Source organism: Dreissena polymorpha, chromosome 8 (assembly GCF_020536995.1).
Source record: "Dreissena polymorpha isolate Duluth1 chromosome 8, UMN_Dpol_1.0, whole genome shotgun sequence".
Classification (NCBI taxonomy): domain Eukaryota; kingdom Metazoa; phylum Mollusca; class Bivalvia; order Myida; family Dreissenidae; genus Dreissena; species Dreissena polymorpha.
This window is the reverse complement of record NC_068362.1, coordinates 84,752,908-84,776,828: the sequence shown is the minus strand read 5'-3', so window position 1 is coordinate 84,776,828 and position 23,921 is coordinate 84,752,908. Positions and strand designations below refer to the sequence as shown.

General features: G+C 33.1%; 2 protein-coding genes across 3 annotated transcripts in view; one reads left to right on the top strand and one right to left on the bottom strand.

The window, feature by feature from the left end:
- Positions 1-23,921, top strand: part of LOC127841195 (bifunctional polynucleotide phosphatase/kinase-like) — a 155,569-nt gene that overhangs the window by 7,612 nt on the left and 124,036 nt on the right. The gene's annotated exons all lie outside the window — the stretch shown is intronic.
- Positions 12,503-23,921, bottom strand: part of LOC127841194 (heat shock 70 kDa protein 12A-like) — a 95,655-nt gene continuing 84,236 nt past the window's right edge. Inside the window, exon 11 of the mRNA XM_052369860.1 lies at positions 12,503-12,575. Coding sequence (XP_052225820.1) covers positions 12,519-12,575 — 57 coding nt within the window. The 3' untranslated portion in view covers positions 12,503-12,518. The remainder of the gene's footprint in view (positions 12,576-23,921) is intronic.

Genomic DNA, 23,921 nt, shown 5'->3' with positions numbered 1-23,921 from the left:
TAGCAACACATTATTTTAAACATATAGGCGTTGGACATATAGGACATGTTTTATGCAACTCTTCCAGCAACCATCTAAGAATACATTGATAATGGAAAACATGCAAACATGTTGTAAGTCCGAGTAATCGATCCATACTTTTATAATTTTCCATACAAATTGAACAATCTAATTCGGGTTTGTAGCCATCAGGCGGGTTATGCATTATGTTATTGTTAATAATGCGATACTTATCAATTTGTGTTGTGTCATCATAATTATGATACCATATCGGAAAACTAATGATAGCGTTTAAATAAGCTTGTGTTATTTTATGATTGTTATGGAACATAGTATCATTTTGTGTACCGTTGTTTATTTGTTGCACGTTGATGAACCTTGAAAGCCTTGCTATTATTACAAAGCAAAAAAAAATTGTAAGCGGAACATATGGATTGTTGTAGAAATTTAGGTAACACCTTTGCACAAATAGGTAACGATTATCGAATGCCAACTTAGTCGCCACATTCATCGTAAAATATCGGACATAAGACAACTCGAAATGGCACTTTGCAATAACCAAAGGAGTTCATAGAATAAGAAGAAAGGTAAAAAGTCGATAAAATTTTCGAAGAATAACAGCTCAAAACAAACGCATATACTTGTCAGTGTAAGACTTATTTTTAAAATGTTATTGATTGCTTGAAAGGGTTGTTCAAAAATTGTGTCCAATGCGTTGAATGTCATACGCCCGTTGTGATAACCGTAATTATACGACGCCCACGGGGTAAGAACAATACATGATGGTGTGTTCAAGCCAAACTGCTTTACAATAGCCTTGCCCTCTATAGAACTAGCGTTCACTCTCCCAAATGGTATCTTGAATGTGACGCCTATCGATACAAACCATAACTGGATGTCATCGAGTATTGAAACGTGCACCACTCGAAGGGTTAGACAAAAGACATGGTGAATTTCATCCAGTTATTTCGCAAGTCTTCTACATCTTCGACGTATTTCACCTGCTTATCGAGATTTTCTTTAATCCAGAATAATACAGAGTTTGCGGTACCTGGGCCTGAATACTTCAACGGTTTAACTTCATACGCGCGGGATGTCTTTACGGGCACCGCAAGAACCAACTGAGAATACGTCCAAGTTTTTTGCACGCAAATGCTGTTTCTGAAAAAAAAATTGTCGATCTTCAAAGTCGGCACCGAAATATCAGGAAAACAAACAGTAGTTTGTTTCCACCATCCCGACCGACCATATTATAGTCCCGATAATAGTCTTTAGTATGTGTGATTGAGTTTGAGTTTTCGGTAATTTCTGGGACATTTCATCATATTTGTAAAATTAATTTAAATATTACGTGATAAATGATACAAAAAGATTTGTTTGTGTTATTGAACAACTTTGTTTAAAGTGACAGTTCGCGGAAGAGATCGTTGTTTCGCTTATAAATCGTATAGCGAGAAATAAACTTTACATAATTTACATAATTTCATTAAAATATATTTGTTATCGAGGTTTACATCGAAAGTCTGGTCAAAATCGGTTTTGAATCGATACAATAATATATAAATGATCAGAAATACATGCAATATGCGAAAATCATAGCAGCGTCTCGAGTTACGCAAATTATAATGTTATTTTAGCATTATTTGCATATGGAACATATAGAAATACATAAATTTAGCACAAACGTAGCGTTGTAACTCCGTTTCCGTCTGTAACAGATGTATTTACATTTGTTCTTACATTCTCTTCGCTATCATATCCGCTAAATCCGCCTGTATCCGACATTTTGTTTGTTAAGGTTTGAAGTCAAGTGTCGAATCATGAATATTTATTTGGTCGTTTTCGTACTATACCGTACTCGACCCCAAAATAAAAAACGCTATAGTGTATGTCTTCAACCGATTTCAACAGGATTTTCAGTGATATCCTCAATAAAGACACGTTTTCTTACGATTCTGCCCATATATATAGCTATGAACTGTCACTTTAATACAAAAACAATTGTGCATGGTAAGAAAAGTTACACAAAACGACATTTCTACCCTATTTCTAGAAGATATTAGTGAAAGCTTACAACTTATTTTATCATCGGCCTCAGCAATATATATTCAGTAACGTACCTATTAAAATTGCGACATTCAAAGCGCCCTAATTTTATTTCTTTTGAATATAGTTTTCTTCGCAAAGGGAGACGCTCCGTTTCGTTCAGACGTTCTCGATTGTCGATAATTATTTCCACCAGCCATATGCTAGACTTTTCGTCAAAAACCTTGTTGACAAACATAAATAATCATGTAACAATATTCAAAGAATGAAACTGGGCCGAAAACTGTTTGTATGAATAATTTATTGACTAAATTAACACATTAGAGAGAGCAAAAGACCGAAAATCGCTGTTAGTTATTTGACCTGAGATATTCTTTTTTACGTATTATTATAATAAGTTAATTTAGTCTATAATAAAACTATGTTGTTGTTTTTATGGCATGTGGCCAGTTTTCAACCATAAGTGCAAATTTGAACAAATGTTTAAAACTGCTGCAATACAATGCGATATTACATCTTGTAGTAGAATACTACGCTATGATGTTATACAACAATCAGACCTTGTCCAGTTTTGGCATTAAAGCTTGAATATAAATATATTCGTATTGGAATTTGATTTTATGTTCATTGCAAATTAATACTCTGGGCCTTTTCTTTTCAGTGAATAAATATTTTTTTATGAATTTCATCTATACAAACCATTATTAGACAGGTGACATCCGAGGCGTTAACAGTTTTGACCCCCGGGCATGTGTATAACGAACTTAACAGAGCACCTCTATACGATGTACATTAAAAATATTACACTTCTGGGCAATGTATTTGTAGAAAATAGAATTTGATGAAAATATATTGCGACATAAAGCTTTAGAAAATGTGTCAACCTCAGAGGTTTTACCCTAAAATCATTCTTAACCTGTTACGACTTAGAAACTTATTTTGACGCATGTGTAGTCCTGTAGAAAGTTAAACTTAATTAAAGACCTTTCTTTCTACATTCAAGTTTTAAAAGCTTCATTTCTAACCCTTAGATACTGATGAGCAGCAAACAGCATAAAACGTGAACAGACTGCGAGTTTTATGCTGTTTTCACATAGCCATTTTCACTTTGCTTTTGAGTGGGAAAGAGTAAAACAAAATTTGTTTTGTAACACCATACGTAGCTGCACCATAAGGCATTGTCTTTTCAGTTAGGAGTTATTGAGTTGTATAAGACTGTGTATAAAATTTGATATCCCGCGCGTTGCCAAATTATTAACTCTACGACATTATCTGAACACACTGGGTAAAGGATATCAATTAGATGTTTCATATCGCATATTGACTTTCTACGTCTTGTAGTTTCATATAATAAGATTTTTCATTGCCAGTAAAGAGGGCATATAGTAAAATCGCATTATTCGTCCTTTCCCCCATTCGTCCTTAAGTCTGTCACGTTTTATTTGTGCATAGCATAACTCATGAAATATTGAAGGGCTACGAACGAAACATCATTTAATTATAGAGGGAATGCAACGAATGTACAGAGAACAAGATCCATAACTCCCTAATCAGGATTTAAAGAGTCATTGCCCTAAGTCAATTTTCTTGTGCGGAGCATAACTCAATTAGTATTAAAAGTAATTGAACACAAATTAAATAAAGCTGTGTGCATTGTAAGAACTCATAGCCCTTTCGTGTGTTTTCGTTTGCCAAACATAAATTCATAAGTATTGGAAAGAATAAAATACAAGTTCATAGATTGATAGATAGAGGTCATGCAACTGAAGATTTTCTCTATCTATAATAGCTTTAAGTTATTCCAATTTGTATATTTGTGAAGAAAATAATCTAGAACTGAAACTTAATTATGCAAAGCATAAAAGTATTGAATGGATTAAAACGGATTGACGTATTGATAGGGGCTTTTAGTGAATTGAAGAATAAGTGTGCAATAACTGTTTTTCAAAGACCTACTGACATGTGTGGCTTTTCTTGTGCACTCTGTAAATCAAAAACAATTACAGCTATTTGGACGCAATTTCATCGATTTACAGAGAGTGTCAATGATTTATATATAACGGATAAAATAAGCTTGTGAAACAACAATTAGTTTTTCATCTGGTGTGTTAAATCATGCCTCTTCTCATGGTGTTGTATGTTTGTTCGATACTTTAATTTCTGTAGTTAATAAATAATTATAAGGTTTACTTGTTTACGGATGTCATCATCATTTGTGAAAGTCGTGATGGGAGTCGTATCAGATGAACTGTTCATTAACATCATCAGTTCTTTCATGCGAACCGGTCCTGAAAGAATGGAAGTACATATCATGTAAAGACAGTGCAATTCCCTGTACATATGGTCAAAGTTTAGAAGGCATACAAGCAAACCAAGCAGTGGTCTTCAAAGCTTTGCTATTTTAGTACTTATGGTCAAACAGAAATGAGACAAACTTGGTTATCTTATTAAATCGAATAGGATATAATAAATGCACATAACAACATATAATGTCGAATTGTTTACGTTATAAATGTTTTATGAAACAATAAACTTACAAAGCAGTATATGTATACACATATACCTGATGCGGCCAAAAAATCTGCCAAATGAGATTTCTTTGCGCCACGCAATTTTTCGAAAATAACACCTCTGTGGCCCAAGACTGTTTTTAACTCCTTAACAGTCATAGCAGAAGAGTCCTGGACTTCACCGTCGTCATTCCACAATGACCCTTCATCCAATATTTGGAGCAAACAAAGTACCGCCACTTAAATTATGCTCATGATAAAAGAGTTCAATTTTTCAAAAAAAAACAACATTTCTTGAAGTAACACATTCTTAATTTTTCAGACTATGTGTCAGTTAATCAATCGATTCATGCGTTTATCTCACGTGTATAGTGTAATTTTATCGATGCTTATTTTTTCATGCCTAGAAATAGAATCGACTTCAATTTGACGATAAAACAAATAATTAATATGTTCGTATTTGTTGTTCCATTTTACAACACCAAAAATGCGCAATCTTAGATTTGTAGTATTTAAAAAATAAATTATTTATTAATTAATATTTAATTAATTTTAACACCTGATTATTAGGTTTTGATAACGTATTTAAAATAAATATATAGAAGATAGTCAGGGCGCGATATTTATAACGAGACGTACAATTGGAAGCCATTTTGGAAAGCTAGTTTTTATATACAAGACAGCCTTTTCAAAACGTGATTTTAATATATTATGAATGTTCCATTGTCATAGGCTCTACAACTCCTCATCAGCAGCAGCATATTTAATCATCACCCTCATCATCATAATTAGCATAATCATTATCATAATAATTATCATCATTATTGTCATCAACGTCATCACCATCAATAACAAGACATATTATAAGGCAGAATTATGAATGTCTTTATTGTTCTAAGCCTTAAAGCCCCATTACTACTCAAAATCAACAAATATTTCGTAAAATATTTCGTAAAATAAAGTTTACTGTTTACTGATTACAAAATCAATTTACGGGTGAGTGGCTGCATTTATTCCTTATTATCTCAGTTTGCATCAGTGTAATAATATATCTTCATTAGACGGATTTATGACAGTGCTAAACAAATCGAATTGAACTTCATCGATTTTATTGATTCCAATTAAAAATGATTAAATTTCTTTATTCTTCGATTCAAATTTGTATTACAAATGTTCGGGCTACCATTCCAGTATTCCATAAGTTTATGACGCTTTCTTTTTTAATACCAGGCAGTAAATATGCCTTGTCAATATTCAAACCCTCCGCTAAAAGCAATATTTTACTTGTAAGCATCTTTAAAAGAAACTATTAAACACGTTCTTATTGAAGCCGAAAGAATATTTAACTGTTATGAATTAAGGCTACATGGATTACTTTAAATGTACTTTACTTTAAAATATTTACAGCAAAGCACTTATGCCAAATGGCTTGTTTTGTCTTCGTTTGGTAATTCTAGCAAATTGGAGATAGCAGATGCAATTAACCAGCGCTTCAGGTTACCTGACACTAAATCAGTTTGTATCCCACCGTGGTCCAAAGTAGTGCCTATTTCTAAAGAGTTCCTTTTCTTCGGGTTTAAAACATATTTAGCGATCACTTTCGTGCTTTATTGTGATTATTTCCTGCATCCTGTGAGTGTCTGCAACATTTGGGTGCGATTAATTGGGGAATCGTTAAAAGATGAGCGTTTGGGTGCGTTTACAGGGCTTTTGTCAAAATTTCACTTCCGAAACTCTGTTGTCCGAGGTTGCTTGACATTTGGCGATCTTTACATTCTTAGTAGTTGAAAAAACATATATATTTTTGACTGATTTATTAAAATAAGACACACTTTTCTTTCAAATTATACCAGTCTTAAAAATTTGATATATTGGAAAAACAAGACAAAATGATCTGAAAATTAGCAGTTTTATAATGGGACCATATGGAAAATGGAATAAGTGTAATACAACCTTCAATTGCTCTCCAAGATGACGGCCTAGTGCGGCGATGGATTCGACCAAAGCCGGTCTTTCTCATTATGTACGTGGTATTCGTACTTAGACAATTCAAAAAAATGCTCGTTTGCTCAGTCCCTTTTATCTATGGTAAATCAGCGACGATTTTAGTTCTACCGGTAATTCCAATCAAAATAATTTCCCAATACCAATACAAAACGATGTATTTTCCGATACGTATATGCCTCTGATAAGTTATAATGATGCCGATAAAGGAATTCCACACGTTTGCTTCGGCCAAATACACACAATGAATTTGAACTGCAACGCTTAAACCAAAAGTGATAATTTAACAAATTTACCGCTTTTATTCTGTCATTAGCTGTGATGTTCAACAAGTATAAGGCATCTGAAAAAAAGGTTGAATGCACGTCAAATGAATCAATGAACAGGAAAGGAATCTGACACACTTAGTTGATCAATAATGAAGGGTCCTGACTTAACTGCTTTGAGCAACTGGGTCTATGATCCGAAATTTATAATGGACACAGATTGGAAAAGAAAATCAAACCAAATATTGAAAACAAAACAATTTATTTACTACATTCAATGCAAATAAGGAGCAGATATAAAACTTTTATTTGTCCACTGACATTCTATATATTCCAACATTGTCGCGCTTTTTCCAAGATAAACATTCATATATGCGAATCATAGTCCGATGGGATGACAATTCATACACAAGTGCGATGAAATATTATATTCTGCTAATTAAAAAGTTCACAAAGTATTTTAATTATTGGACTTGAATATTTTGCGATCTCGAAAGTTACTGAATGTATCTTATTAATTAGAATATTTTGTGGACTTATTAATTAGCAGAATAAAATATCAATGAACATTTCATCGGACTTGTGTATGAATTGTCATCCCATCGGACTATGTTACATATGACATATGTCGGTTTCATATATAAACATTGAATGAGTAATCAATACTAATCGGTTTTATTGCGCTGAATTATGTATACATTTTCAACCATTTGTTAGATCGCATATTTAAGCACTTGCGTTTAAAACAATTTCTTGGAATCACCGAAACAACTTGTTTCCGCCAATAGTCAGTTGGATATCCCCCCTACGCTTATTCATCTAAAACAAGCCGCGATTCGTGGTAGAAGCCGATATGTACTTTTCAATAAAATTCTGTCACTGCTTAACATGCAGCTAATTTTCGCTACTACATATCTAAAGAACTAGTTGATGTAAAATCTCAGTTTAAGGCTAAATAAATTTTCTTTGCCTTTTAACGGATATTTAAATCAGAAGAATGACTAGAGAAATAATAACGTTTTATGCAATTGCAGCTTTGTACTATTCAATAAAATGGTCTGCCTTGGCTTTAAATCCTTCAAAGTTTTGCTAATTTATAATTCTGGAATAATTTTAAGTTAAAATCACTGAATTCACTTCAGAAAATGATTATGATAGCACCGTCATAATTACTCTTTATTGAAAGTTTTTTTATAACATACCGTAACAACAATTAAGTTTTACGCAAAGGAAGTGCTGAAAAGTGTACTAAAAAAATCTTACACGGTATTAAATATTACGTATTTTCGCATAAAATCGCTGAAGAGATACCGGTACACATTTCATAAATTTCCTTTTTTATATCCCTTTGAATTATTGCATCTGTTATAAATATTGGAACTTTGTTTCATGTTTCCTTGTTTTCAATTGTACGGTACTACGTCGTAAAATCGTGTTCATTGGAATCAAGAGTGTAGAATCTACCGGAATGCATGTACCAATAGAAATGGGCGTCCGCAGGAATGATTATAGTGGGTGGTCATGGTCCCCCACCCCTTTGCCGCCGGAGGCTTAGAAAAAATCAAGAATAAGGCTAAATGATGGTGCATCATTAAGTATATCTGAAGTCCCCGTTTCAGGAAGGGACCTGTGTATATGTCATTTCCTAGAAGATGTCTTTCATCTACTTAAGATGCTTCTAGTGTGCAATTTTCTGTCCATGGAGTTCCATGAAGGTACACACGTCATCATGAAGTTTATAAAAAACACTACTCATGCTTTAATTTTAATTTTACACATATCTATATTGCGAAGGATACAGGAGATTGTAGAAGAATCACAATTGAGCAGGCCAGTTATTACGTCATTCTCCAAGATGGCGACAAGCAGAAGAGAAATTACGATAAACGGTGAAAATGACAAATAACAATCAAATGAACTACGGATATCATATGGAATTAGGGAACAATGTAATGCGTGTGCCAATTAACGATAAAGACTAGGTTTAAGATGCAAACAACACATTTTATTGGAAATCAGCACAGTGAATGTTTGTCACTGACACTAGTTTTGGAAAATTGGAGTTCAGTCTACTCGCAAAGTATTAAAGCATTTAAGACATGCATCGTTCCAAAATGGAAAGATACAAAACTGATTTGATGCATATGTTAGCGGATCTGAGTATAATCAGATTCATATGCATATTCTGCTTTATAATATTTGTCACGTTGTTAAGTCTACTAAATGGCATTGAAATGAAAATGTCAAATGCAAGATATTGAAAGGTAAACAAATTAAATATATTAATTTAACTCCGTTTAATATACATCATAAACACAACACGAACACTAAAGCGTGTTTGTTAATAGTTGTTTATGTTTTCCAAATATGATAAAAAAAAATATGTATTGAACTTAATCCACTGAAAGAGGCTTTTTTGTTGTATTCAAGAATATTTAGATTATTTCAATTTTATATGCAAGTGAAAGGATATTAACTTACCATTGGCTTCATTTAAAGAAGAAATTAAGATAGAATTTAATGAATTTCTAATATAAAAATGGTATCATACTTAAAATCAATTTTATTCTATAACTTATAATCATATTAATAATGCGCAATTTTTCCCAATTTCATGGTCTATCGCGCTAATTTTCCCAATCCAAATAACACAGGCTGTAACAAAAAAAGCAAAACAGATCACTGAATTACGTTTACAAAAATGGACCTATATCATGTATGAATAAATGTGAGGATGTCTTTTTAAAATGTAAATACAAAGCGTACGGTTTCCTACCGTAAATGAAATCATGATCAATTAATATTTTAGTAGAAAATTATTAAAAGTATTTAAAAATAAAGATAAATTATAACGAATTACTTACTTATGAATGTAAATAAAATATATCCCTATTAACAGGTAGTAAATTAAACTCTGTTTGAATATCGAGTTCAGGTTGAACAATGCTTACTTACGTGTACCGATAATACAATTACCTATGCCTATACATAGATTCATTCTATCATTAACAAGACCTAATCTTTTGGAGCCAGTCAAATTTGATTATGTCAGATGTCTGTGGTCGTGAGTTCGAACTTCGAACCCCACTAATTATCGTTGTTTAGATTGCTATGAACATCATATTAATAGGCTAGTCAATCTAACCAAAAATTAGCATCAAATCTCGAAAAAGTTGCAAAAGAAACGGGTTTTTTTCTTTTCATTTTCATTAAAGATTATAACTAAATAACCACACGTTAAAATTTGCTCACTGAAATTTGATGAGAAATATTTCAAACGAACGTGTTCAAATAGACCCACTGTAACATTTTGATATTTAATCAAATATTACACCATTCCATATTACAGATATAAACCAAAATCAGAATCATCAAAAACATTTGTGAACATATGATGTTATGAAAAAAAGCTAAAAGTCATATTACGGATTATCAATATTTGATGATTAAATAATATTTTTCATAAGGATCGAGTAAAAATACTCCAACCACTACTATTATTGTTGAAAGTACCCTTTTATTTCAGGGCTCTTAATAGGGAAGTGAATAGGGTTTTAACGAGACAATTACACCATTATTGTTTATTAGATCCTATATTGTTGTGGCTCATTTATTTCGTTACATCGTGTTGTTTGCTAAAGCGTTACGGTGAAGTCAGTATGTGCTATCACTTTAATAAGACCTGTCGTCCTTCCATGTTCTTTTATGATACTGGAATGTTAACAGCTCGTTACCAGACATTGTCCATATTCCGATGCACAACCCAACCCATGTTTTCTAAATAACCATTATTTTTTTAAATTGCAATTAGATTTGCAGTTGCATCTTACAACATTTAACATATGTTCCGGGGAAAGGGGGAGTTGTATTTTGATTGGGACTATAACTCTGTCAGAAACTTCCCATTCCCATTCTTAAGGATGGACTATATTTAATGTCCATTTTGTTCATGGCAGTACACGCGAATCGAGTGGAATATAGCTTCAGGCGATGCAGGAGGTAAGCTTTTAACTTGAACACTTGCAAACCGTTTGAAACGTTATGCGTTCAGAGTGCAATTTAAATCACAGTCAATAACTTACAGTAATGCCTTTTCTCCAAGTTCTTTTATTTCCTCTTTCGTCCGCTGGTGCATATCTGACATCTTCGTTATTTTCCAACAAATATTTGCCAACTAATGTAATGAAAGCATGTTTGTTAGCCACATTTTTAGAAAGGAATGCTTCTTCGATGGATCTAAATGGAGTGTTGTATTTAAAATTAACATTGTTTTCAATCGTGCCTCTGCTTCGACGATAGTGTGTTACGTCCTTTGTTGATCGCCTATTAGAAAACCCATCGAAAACCACGTTTGTAAATTGATGCGGATATCTTTGTAAAATATGATTGAAGTATTTCTCATATATGGACATGAATGTACTATTTTTTTTAGACCAATGGATCTTTTGCAGAACAGAACCGCAGTCCAAAACATACGACACTGTGGGATCAAATGTTGTTTCTGATGGTTCTGTTGTTTTGGAACAATCGCCCAATTTCCAAATGGTATCAGCCAGCATGGACTTCTGGAGGACACGAGGTAATCGATCATTTGAAAACAATCAAGAAGGGATACTGTAAAGCTCGGGGTTGAATATCGTTGAGAGATCTTCCACATAGCTATCAGCCACTGCAGACATTCTTTGAAAAAGGAGCGACGGATCTATTTGTATTGTGCCATCAGTGACCTTCATAGACATTTTATCACGCATCGCTATCGCGTATTTTGATCTTTTGAATGAATATGCCAGCACTGCTTTCCAGTCATTTTGCTTACAATGTCTTGCCTTATCTTCTTTGAGTTTAAAACGTTCACTCTGCCGTCAGCAGTAACTCCAGTGTCTATGTTTCTCAACTTTGGATCCGATTCATCAAACGGGGAATGCTCATGCAGACAGCGTACCATTTCGTTTGAATCTATTTTGTCCCTGGTGGACCTTTGCTCTCCCTCTTCTTTGTGTTGATCACTAGTCCCAACACCAGTTTTCGAGAATTGCTGCATTGAATTGTTAATTTCGGAGTTGTTTGCTGGAATTGACATAACCCACAACGCTCTTTGTTCTTCTGTCATACCCCGTCCTCTAGTTAAGACTCCTGAGACAGTTTTTCCTAAAATCAAATGAATAGGAGGGCCGTGTTGTTGCAGACGTCTGATTATTATATGGATCTTGTTGTTTTACATTTCGTGTATGAATGAAATTTGTACGGCACTCCTTCACTTAAATTACCATTACAGTCGTTTCTTTATAAACATGCTTTATTTACATGTGTAGCTTCTTTTACTCCAAGTTTTACAGTTGGTGATCCAACAAAAGACTGGACACAAATAGCGCAATAGGGAATCTCTATCTGAAATGTAAAATATGTATTTTTTGTAATAACAGTTTCATCTTAAAGCACTTTGTAGACAGGTACCCACATGTTCAAATGTGTTCCAATTTGCAATTAAATTCTTTTAGTTAAAACAATATGTTTTGTTAATAATGGGGAAATGTGAGAAAATCACTTGATTTTCATATGCCATAATGTTCGCAAGTGTATTCTATTGAAATAATTTTTTCAAATGTTTTTATTGGCGCATACATTTTCTGCAGGGTTCAAATCATTAAAACGACAAAAATGTTTAAGAAAACTCACATGTATTTCCTTTAATTTAGAAAGCCATGATCCGAACAGCAACGAAAAAAGACGGAACAGGAATACCATCTGTCTGTTAAAGAGAAATTAACAAGACATGAATAAATGAAGAAGGAAAACAATCATTTAAAAACATTATTATCACTTTATGTAAATGATGGTAATGTTACCCTTTCGTACTTTTTTTTGCTGTAAACAATACCTGGTGATGTTATAGACACATACCAAACATATTTTCTGTAATAAAGCACAGTTTAACTCGGATTTTAATTATTAAAAATACTACACAAAATGTTACCTTTTATATCATATGCAAGCAAGAATCCTGTTAAATAATGGGTTTATATGTATATTTGCTAATTGTTATAAAATTGTTATACAATCAATATTGTCAAAAAGGTCAATGTCATTGAACGTTTATGTGCAATTTCGAAGTACATAAACGATGGTAAAGCATGAACTATAGTGTTTTATCAATAATAAGAACATAACAAAGTATTTTTCACGTGTCCGCTTTCTGACACACTTTTATGAAATTGTTAAAATAATATCTCGCAATATTCGCTCTCAAGTTAAGTTACCATTTGTTTCGCGTTGAAACTGTGTCTCAGTTTGAAATATACTCTTTACGGCGTAAAATACGAGCCATATATTGTTTTACTTTTTTACCCGATTTTCGGTAAATATAAACGCTTATTTCTCCTGTTCGCATAACGTTCGGAAGGTGCAACATTTTTATAGTTCATTATACATATGTAAGCTCTCGTTAGAGGCCAATAATAATTATTTTGCAATTTGTTCGAGTTTAAGTTGTTAAATTACTTGCCTATTTTCTTGAAAATCTAATCAATTACATATCAGAAACTGATCTTTCGATTTACTTCAAGAAAAAAAACGTTGACGCAATTCAAAAAATTTCACTAGAAATCGTTAAGCAAGAATCTAGGATATTTTTTCACAACAGATACAACGCCGATGAATTAAACATAACTAGATCAAAAGTCCAGAAGAAATGATAAAAAACAATTAACAATAGAGTAGTATGTTACCACCGTGTTCGGAAATCCTCATTAGTTCGAACATACGACACAAAGACATGATAACACGAGTTAATGTTGTTATATTGGTGTTCGTTATAAATGTCACTAAGGTAGAACAAAATAAGATTAATAGAACAACATAGTGATTCTTCATTAATTGTTTTTTCATTATTCTTCGGTCATATTCATATGTTTGTTAAAGACTGCGAGACATTGACATCGTATATAATTGTTTTATGAGTGAAAACATTAGAGAATAAAGTTAAGAAGTTGTTCCAGAGAATAAACGTTAATACAAACTATTTACTAAACTGCAAATTACGTTTTGCTGTACAGTAGGAAACTACTTCATTTACACAGAGATGTCAGTTTTGGGAAAACTCCATTATTCTGAGCGAATTTGTTCATGCGACTTAAAGACACAATTTTGATTCCAGATATGAGTTAACGTTTTGGAATCGGCGTCAACTTGTTCGTTAAACAGTTCATTAAAATAAACAATATTTGACTCAAGTCGCCATATCAGGGGGAGCATGCGTATACGGGAGCTTACCGGGTTAAAGTGATGTTAGTTGGAACTTACTTCCAAGATGAACAGTGAAATATAATTAGTTCCAGGCGCCGTTTCATCTCTAATTTTTTGGACTAAAAATTCGTTTCACACCCATTTTGGAACTGAATTCTTTTTAAGCAAATTTTGGGACCTGGCTTCCAAATGACAAACAGCTCTAAAAAGGTAAGTTTCAAGTACCATCACTTAAACCCGGTAAACTCCCGTATACGCATGCCTCCTTGCAAATAGAGATTGTTAATACATTTAATATAACATCCATCTTTTCTATTTATATGTTGGGTTAAAATTGTGAGAATAAAATGTTGACATCGAAATCGAATATACTAAATGTAAATAACCTTCCATTCAGGCATCGAAACAAAAAAGCGGACTTCGGTTTCGATCCACTATACGTACAAAAGACGGACGATCACTTACTTGCGTACCAATGAGTAATTCTTGTATAGAGTAACCCGATTCCATTTTATGTTAAATATGGATTGCGCGTATAGATCAACTGTATTTGCCATATACTTATTCAGTGTATGGCAATTTAGATAGTAGTAATGGTTGACTTTTAAGACCATAATATGTATAAGTATGTTATTGTTTGCATTTGTTTTAATAAACATGTAACATTTTTTTATTTTGAAATTGTTTTTTTTTTCTTCAGTTCATTCGTCAATAATATACATTTAACATGCTTTGTTACATTCGAGAAAATGCTTCTTTGCAAAGGATAGTTAACGATTTCTTGATGTAAAATTTGAATCGCAATTCACAAGTGTACAAATCAAGTGGATATAAAGTCACCAACACACTTAATCGTTAGTGTGTTTTCCGTCTAACCGAGGATCTTAGCAGGTGCATTGAAAAATTGTCGTTACATTAAAATCGCTTTCCTAATCAATTGTTCGGTCTACATTTTCAAACATGTTTATCTCCTTAATATATTTTTACATATAAAGTAAAGAAAAGGTTAAGAACAAGTGTGTTCTGATGTACATGTTTGGTTCACATTGTCTAACGTGTTAAGCACTTATATAATATTTAATTAGTGGGTTTATGTCTGTGTTTTGTCAACACATATAATCGATCGATTAATTTAAATATATGTATTGATATTTAAAAAAATCAAACGATATATTATAACAAATGGATATCAATGATAAAAATAAAATACTAAATATATTTGAAGCGTTAACGCTGTGTTTGAGAAATGTTAGAATTACGATTACACTTACGTCTTATTTGACAACAAGGCCTTACGTACAGGAATCGTGTTATGATCGCCTTATTAAGAACGTATTTTTGTACGTGCCGTCGTAGACGTTTGTACATCCCTACTGCATGAAACGCCTGCTTTGTTAAGATCGACTACAATTTTAGCACTCATTGGCACAATCGCGTCGTTTACGTAGGCCGGATAGCCCCCTTGACTCATAAAACACCGCCCCACTTGGGTAAGCTCTAATAAGTTAGGCTTGTCTTGATTAAGAGCTATGTCGTACTTTTTCAATTAAAACATTGCTTGATCTGTCAATGCATCTGTCCGCGTATATCGCTCTTCGCCTTTCCAACGGCCGTCAATCAATAGGTCGTCTTTTGTGACTTCATTATACTTGGCCATAGAAACATCCAATCGAAAACGGGCTTATAAATAAATGAATGATCCGAATCGTTAGTCAGTAATAATCCGACAAGGACGTACGTTTTCAATATCAATCCCTTTTACAGTGTTGAAGCTTACATAATGTAAATACATACGAACAATCGTTTCGAATTTCTGTTTGTCCGCGTTCCTATCTTGATATGACAACAAATGTTGTAATAATAAAATAATTAATTTTACATCGATACATCAACGGCCGTCATGCCTACCCATGAGATGCCAACGCAAAGGCCGGAGACCAACTGCAGCACCCGATTGTATATACGCTGATTAAAGTTACCACTCGGGAACTTTTAATCCTTGGTAAGTTTGCGGTTATACAGGTTAAGTAACCTTCAAGGTAAGTAAATTGTATAAACACAACATACCGCAAAGTAACCAAACCGTATTAAATATTTATGTCATAAAATAATTTGTGAAAAAAGTACGAAATATAAATAATAAACTAGTTGTACATTTATGTGGTTTGAATAATAATTATTATGTTAAATATCAACACTTGCTAGTAATTATTTAGGAAATATTAAACACGATTACAAATCGCTGGAGCGATAATGTGGCTGAATGTTGACTTTTTCAAAATGTTCGATCGATCATTTTCCTTCCAACGGAGTAACCACACTCCATTGATGCCAACCGTTTCATGCCCTGACTCGCACATACAATTTAAACTCAGTTTTTCTGTACCTTCACTTTCAACATGTTTAAGCTGTTGAACTATACTAGATTCTAAGTCTTGCAGAGAAGATTTTTTCGCGATGTTTCTGACCAATGTCATCACTCCTCTCACGTTAGGTCCTCGACCATCGCTTCTCAACACGTATGATCTATGATCTCGAAGATCTTCCCCTCTTGCATGTGTGTTTCCTGTATGCAACATATGTTGATGCTGTTATCAAGCATACATATTTGCATATTAGATCTTATTTCGTACGACTACAGCACCACGACGAAATACATGATGCTGATGCTGGCTTTCTCCATCATTCTTCATCCGAAAAAAACGCTTGTAAAATGAAGTACTAAGGTAAATATTAAACTTCAATAAGTTTGCTGTTTTTCAGGTAACATAGATTGTAAAAACAACTTTATACCGGAAAGTTACCAACCCGTGCATAGTAGAATTTAACCACCGGTAAATTTACCCAAAATATTTCAATGCTACATTTCCTTGTGAAGTTTAATTTGCGAAAAATGTCAAATACGATTTCTGAAACAAAAAAAAAAGGCTATTGAGGACAGCAAGATGTATGCATCCAAAAGAGCCGAACAATTTTTTTTTTTAAATGTCTCTTTGGAAACGTCGCAGATGCATTTAGGAGCGTATTTCACTACTAAAGTCATCTTAAAGTATACTAGAAAATGAAAGACATGGATTTTTGGAAGATCTAAGTTATTTTCTTTTAATATTTTGGATTTACTAAAAGGTAATAAAATAGCATTTACTTTACACTGTACAATTAGTAGTACAACTAACATCAGTCAATATTTGCTTACGAGGTGCGTCTTAACGCCTTATCGGTCCATTTGTCCGAATTTACTGCATTTGTCTGGCTTGATCTTTATCTTCACATGATATAAGTATTAATTAAAATATTAATTATGATTATATCGTTATTGTTAATGAAATAAAATATATATCCGATGTACATGAAATTATTTTAATTTGTAAACAATGTCATGCTCGAAAATGAACCGAAAGTCTTATTATAAGTTGTTTAAATCGACCGATTAACCAAATATTTGACTAGGACTTCTGAATTACAGGCTAATTCGAAGATTACGTAGTTTTCATTAATTTTATATATAACAAACACAACTTATAAAAGTGAATGCACATACATAATAACATTAAAGCTGACAATTATAGTGGATAGCTAGATTTATTATAAAATGAGTTCCACATCGAAAAATTGTGAGTGATGTGCATTGAAATTTCTTTCTAAAATTCCGAAAACCCGCTCGATCCCAATGCAGGTTCCAGCGTTAGTTACTACATGTTGAACATAAAACATTGTTATTGCATTAGTGGACAAACGACGAAAACTATGGGCTTTAACAGTGTTTGCGTAATGTTATATGTAACGGTGCCACAACATATCGTGAATGCAAAATAAAAGTTGTAGGCACTAAATAATTAAAGAATTAAATTGTATTGAAAGCGAAAACAAACACATAACGAACTCCGGCATAAATGTAATGCATACGCGAGCAATACACCCGCTTGAATTATGCATTAGTAAACGTCATTATGCACGTAAACATAATGACAATACCTTCTGGCATTAAAAAAAGCAAGTTGAAAGTAAATTTTGGAAAACAAATTACTTTATGATTGGCCCCCATGTTCAAAATCCAAGCACCCTGAAAACACATGGGCGTCATGATGCTTGTGAATAGTCCTAAAATGCTTTTGTTGCTGTTGTTTTATGTTTACAACGTCTTATTTTTATAATTATAATAATATACAATCACGATGCCCATATTAAATTATCTTTGATAAAACACAATTGAGAAAAAAAATAAGTTAAAAACATCACCAAAAGAATTCATGTAATTATTCAGGATTTCAATAATTGACATCGCTTTGATAATACACAAACAAAACACCAATTAAAAGACATCACCAACACATTTGATGTAATTATTAACGATTTCAATAACTGACATCGCTTTAATTGGCAAATGTGAATGCATATTATATAGCCTTTATATATATATATATACTTTATTTTGATCATATAAATGTGAAAGAATAATTTAAATTTCGTGTATGGTATTCTTAATCACTCTAAGACTTGAGGCTTATAAATGTTCTTTAACCGAACGTTTTAGCTTAGATATTTATTTGTTTGGTTTTTCTTTAGGAAACATTTTTACAAAATAAGTGTTTCACAATGAAAAGCGACCTCTTCACCTTATTATTGAGATAAGAATGTATTTAAGATATTGTATGTAATTGTTAGATGTGCAAGTTTTTACTTTATTCAAAAGGGCATTTCATTGTGAAATTGATAAATTTGATTATTGCATCATTTTATGTATTAAAACAATATTGTTTGTACGTGTACCATACTATTATCTTAGAAATAATTATAGAATAACTGTATTTTTTTCTTTAAATGTTAGAAAGCATAAAAGACCTCTTCAAAGTTAAGTCTTTTCTTAGAAAATGTATTATTCCTTGTAGCTTTTTTGGTCGAAAACCATCTATTCACAGATCGCTGAACCTAACATTGTATGTGACTTACAATAATCTTGGTCTATAACTATGGTATACTTCTTATTCTTAAAATACTGTGTAAAAATATATCTCATATTTGTATATTTGTCTAAGATTAAACTGAGAACAATCTTAGAAAATGTCATATTTCACTGGCTTACAGTACAATCTATGTTTATGTCCTGTGCAAGATTGCTTAAGGAAAATTAAGTTTCGAAAATTCCGTGAAGCGCGGTAGCGCTTCTCGGAAAATTTTCAAAACTCGCCCTGAGCGTTCATACTGCATAAACGCTCGAAAAATAAGAATCAATCCTTATATTTATATGTTTCCTTTGATAACTCAGAATTTGTGTTTTAAGGTAAGCAACACTTGTTGTAATCTTAGTTTCGGGAACAGCTACTACCCGCCCCTTTAGGTTGTGTTATTCATTATTTCAGCGCGAAGAAAAGCAGTTCTGAAGTTTTACTATTTAACTGCTTATTTTAACGTATAATATCGAGCTGTCTATAGATAAATGTTATTTTTTAGTGTAGTTCGTAACGCAGATAAAATAGAATTAAACGATTTCATATTTTTTTCATTTTTACTTTAAATAATAGTCGATCAGCAAACACGCGACAAGAATGTCACGGTCACTTGAAATCGGCTTGAGAAGCTGAGTGGGAAGAGAGTATTTTCTGGATTAATTTTAAATATATGTATACGGATTTTACTTTTCCAGGGGTAAAACTAGGATAACCTATTGTTTTTAATATCTATGTTCAAGTATTTTAAGGTTGATTTTGTACATAATAAAGCATAATCCAATGATTGTTTATTCGCGAATTTAGGTGACAATTGGGGCGTTGATAAAAAGTAACCCAAGCCAAGGAAGTTAATCATTTCATCTGCAATTTATTACAATTGTATTTTTATTTAACATAAAACCAGTTTAAGGAACTCATTTTAAATTTTGACACAATGAAACAACTTTATTCAACTTTAAACTTGCTAGGAACAATATAAAGAAGTGCAACTCCAGATGCTGGAGCAGTATTGAATTATTATTATATACAATTAGTTTGTCCTTTATTTAATGACAAGTGACCAATTTCCAAAACAGTACAAAACAGCACAAAACAGCACAATACAAAACAACATACATAACACATAAAAGAATAAAGCTGGGGTCACCGCCTTGGAACGGTCAATGCAAAGCATTGGGGGTTTAAACCGGTTTTAGAGCGCTCAACCTCACACTTGGCCCATCAATATTCATGATACATTTAAGTGTAAATAAAATTAAACCTCATAGCATTGAAAGTCAAATTAAACAATAATAAAATGGAATTAAAACGCATTCAATTTAATTACAATTTAATTACTCATTGGTAGGAAAGAGAAGTTTATTCAACTTTTAAGTTAACTTGATAGTAATAGTATTAACTGTCAAGATCAAAAACTTAAATTGTTCAACTTTAAATTTGTCTTAAATCTTATTTTTTTGATATTCAACTGCTAGATCTAATAGTCAATATTTTCTAAGGAAAACATATTGTGTTTATTCTAATGTGACTTTGTAATGTTAATAGTGCAATTGCTCAATGTAGTTCCCCTAAAGAGTTCCATGCTGCAAATACTTTGTTCATTGCTTTGCACTAATTGAGAATTTGCAGACATTTTATCCCCGTTGTGCAAGTCCTGTATCTGCATTTCTAGGACTGGTCTCACGGTTTGCTCGCTCAAATATGTGGCTGATTGACACTTGACAAGCTGTTTTGCTGATTTACACATAGGTTCTGTTAGAGCTAACAGGGTGTTGCTCATCGACTTCTTCTGTGTAATATTGCAACCATGGTTGTATGAACGAATGGAGGCCTCGTTTTGGTGACCACTCATGAACATGATGTGACGAGCTTCATAGCCAGCATCATTCATGGCTTGGATCGCTGTCGCTCGCAAGCAGTGACCAGTGTAACGTTGGGAGAGCTTGGCACTGGTGCTGATATTCTTCATAAAGTTTTCAAAAGAGCGTTTCGCTAATGGCTACTCTGCGTACCATGTATTTGATGATTCTGGGTGAAAAATGGCGTTGTTGTCAAATTGATTGAAGATCATGGTTGCATTAGGACTTTGTTTTTCAACAAATAATTTCAGAATCTTCACTGGGCACAAACATTTACCTGTGGCATAGATTCGCTTTTCAGACATGAGATTCGTTAAGCTTGCTCCCCCTTGGTGGTTTTTCTGTTTGATTTCTTGGTTTAAGACTATTTACTGCGAGTCTGAATCCCCTTTGAAGTCATGGCTATTTTTCCTCAGTTGATGGTGAACTTCCAAGCCCCTAGTAACAAAATTCACTGCGATCACGTACCATGCTGCTTCTTGTAGTATAACTGGAGAGTTTCCATACTTCTGAAGGTTGCTGTTTTCTCCAGGTCTTCTTTTGTCAGGATTTCTTTATGCTGTGTAGGCCTTGACAGCCCAGCTTCTGTCCTGCTTTTGAGAAACCCATCAAGAGTGCGGTTGCTCCGTACCAACTCACTATCTCGAACTGTATCAATGTTTCTGCAGATATCCTTAAGACACCTGTTTATGGCGCTTCTGATATTGACCAATGTGTTCCTGTGGTATTCATTTCTGTGGTGCTCTGGCAGTGATGGCTCTCTTTTTTCGTTGGGTTTAGGCGAGGCCTCTTAATAAAACTTGCGCAGTTTTTCAGCCAAATCTTCATTTTCCACTGTCTCGAGATCTAAGTTCCCGCCATATACCTCCTGATGCCACTCTGAAAAAAAAAACACTATATAAGTATTGATTTTATATAAAAATTAGGAAATTATTCCTTCAAAACACACCGCTTGCATTCCCGACAGGTCTTAAAAGTTATTTTTATGCGCCCGGATCGAAAGATCGGGGATATATTGTGTTTTGCCTGTCTGTTCTGTCTGTCTGTCACTGTGTCAGTCAGTCAGTCATTCATTGTGTGTGTGTCCAAAAACATTAACTTTGGTCAAAACTTTTGCAATATTGATGATAGCAACTTGATATTCGGCATGCATGTGTATTTCATGGAGCTGCACATTTTGAGTGGTGAAAAGTAAAGGTCATTCTTCAAGGTCAAAGATTTAAATAAATCAAAGCGGCGCATTAGGGGGCATTGTGTTTCTGACAAACACATGTATTGTTTATCTTTGAAATGGGGGATTAAAAAATGCTGTATTTGATACTGAACCATTTACTGTCAGATTAAAGGGGCAAATTGATGCTCGATTGGTCATTGTCAGCTTGGGTACTACTTACATGTACCCCGGGTACTCTTAAGTATACTTACATGTACCCCGAGTACGGTAAATATACTTAATCATACCCGGTCGAAATAAGACTGTACCCGAGTTATATTCCTACCAAAAATCCGATGTCGTAAAACGAGCTACCGAATATCTTAAAAGCACTTCTCTTTAAAAAAAAAGCTGCATCAACATGCTTTTTGAGTATGAGTTTCGATAATATGGAGACCATTTTACAGAAAATTGACATAAATGTGAATATAATTAATAAAAAAAATAGCCGATAACGACCGATTAAGCGTAAAATTTCCCGGGGAAGTTTTAGTATATTTACCATGCCCGGGGTACATGTAAGCATACTTAAGAGTACCCGAGGTACATGTAAGTAGTACCCGAGCCGACAATAACCAATCGAGCCATATTGATGCTTTCTTTAGAACGGTATTTTATTTTCCGTAACAAATTTATAAATTGTAAACAACTTATTAGATGAGTTCTTATATCACAAAACTAGTTTTTATGAATATTCTGTAAACTATTTATTTTAATAGCTGTAATTAAAAAAGGACTTTAAATGGTACTGTGTGCACTTGTATGATGTTGACTTGTCTTCTTGTAAAACTATTGAGAAGACATTTTGATAATTATATTGGTGCATAATTATAATCACCAAATTCCTTTGTGAAACAGATGGATATTGAACGGACGGTTTCAGATAAGTGTGATTTTTATTTTTAAATTATTAAAATTGTTAAATCATACCTTGAAACAACTTAATGCCCCATTGTGTGTTTTTCTTAGTAGCTGTATCCTGGTGCTTTGACTCTAAGCTATCAATATCCGCCACTGCCAAACATTTGAACCTTTTTTGCTGAGGTTCATAATTAGATTCAGCCTCATTTTTGACACACTCATTGTCCTGTTCATGTACCTCTGTCTCTGATTTGCTGGTTTCTTCATATTTTACAATGTTATTTTCAAGCGAGTTTATCAACAAATCGCCAAGATCAATTGTTGCCAAATATTCATTATCTGAATCAGATAAAGAATTAAACAACGATCCTAAATCGAAGTTTACGTAATTTGCATTAAATTCCGCCATTCTTATGTCTGCAAATTTTGACACTTGCAGAAGACGAACGATTTACTTTCGGTTTTGAAAATGACGTATATTTTAAATGTTGTTTTGTATAGCTGTACATACAAGTGGCGGTTTTTTTGTATTTATAGGTTTTATTTAATGTCGTTGTTTATAAATTCATTTTTTCTTCAATTTTGCTTTTGTATTAAATGAAACATCAAAGAAACAAAAGTTAACAAACGGGTAATGTTTATTCATGTGTGTTACTATATCTACATCAGTAGCGCGGACACGGTACTGGTCACTGAATAACTACGCGTCAGCGTCTTGTAACCATTGGTCCGATTTTAGAAGCTCCGCCTTCGAAGGCGGTATCGCCCGCTTACGGGTTATGCAAAATTAACTCATTTCATTTTTCTACAGAAAATTAAAAGTGAATGTAAACACAATACAGTGAAATGATAACTTAATTTAGACGTGTTCTATTAAAACATATGATAAAAATTTCAATTAAAAGTGCAAAAAGCTTTGATTTTTTTTTAAATAACAAGTATTTTATAAACAGCAATATTAAACCCTATAG